Below are 513 nucleotides of genomic sequence, written 5' to 3' on the forward strand. Positions count from 1 at the left end.
CTGCCCCGACGACCGTGCCTGTCACGCCGGCTCCATGTCGACGCCCTTGACCAGCTGCGAGAAGCGGTTGTCGTCGTCCAAGAACTGGTGCGTGAGCGCAATCACCATGTCGACCTTCTCGACCTCACGGAGCGCCTTGACAGCCTCCTTGGAGGCCGTGATCGGGTCCGTCCAGTACATGCCCTTGGACGTATCCTGCATGTCGTACATGACACCAAAGGCGCCGATCTTCATAGTGCCCATCGTCGTCGCGTTGAACTTCTTGATCGCATACGGTTGGGTGCCGCGGAGGAGCTTCTTGGTCGAGGCCTCGTACGCGTTGACGTTGAGCCAAGGAAACTTGGAAGCGGCCGAGACGTTGAGGAACGCGTCAATGCCAAAGTCAAACTCGTGGTTGCCGAGGCAGGCAAAGTCGACGCCGAGTGCGTTGTGAGCCTCGATCATCTGGAGACCCTTGAACTGACCAGACCAGAGCGACGGCGACATGGTGTCGCCCGCAAAGATGACCAAACT

At 59.5% G+C, this 513-nt stretch overlaps 1 protein-coding gene across 1 annotated transcript; it reads right to left on the reverse strand.

The window, feature by feature from the left end:
- Positions 1-21: 21 nt before the first annotated feature.
- Positions 22-486, reverse strand: SDRG_10315 (hypothetical protein; the record flags this gene model as incomplete). The annotated part of the gene is made up of 1 exon (XM_008616299.1): positions 22-486. The coding sequence occupies one exon, from the start codon at positions 484-486 to the stop codon at positions 22-24; it is 465 nt and encodes a 154-aa protein (XP_008614521.1).
- Positions 487-513: the final 27 nt, after the last annotated feature.

The sequence above is a fragment of the Saprolegnia diclina genome, assembly GCF_000281045.1.
Source record: "Saprolegnia diclina VS20 unplaced genomic scaffold supercont1.34, whole genome shotgun sequence".
In the NCBI taxonomy this organism is placed as follows: Eukaryota; Oomycota; class Saprolegniomycetes; order Saprolegniales; family Saprolegniaceae; genus Saprolegnia; species Saprolegnia diclina.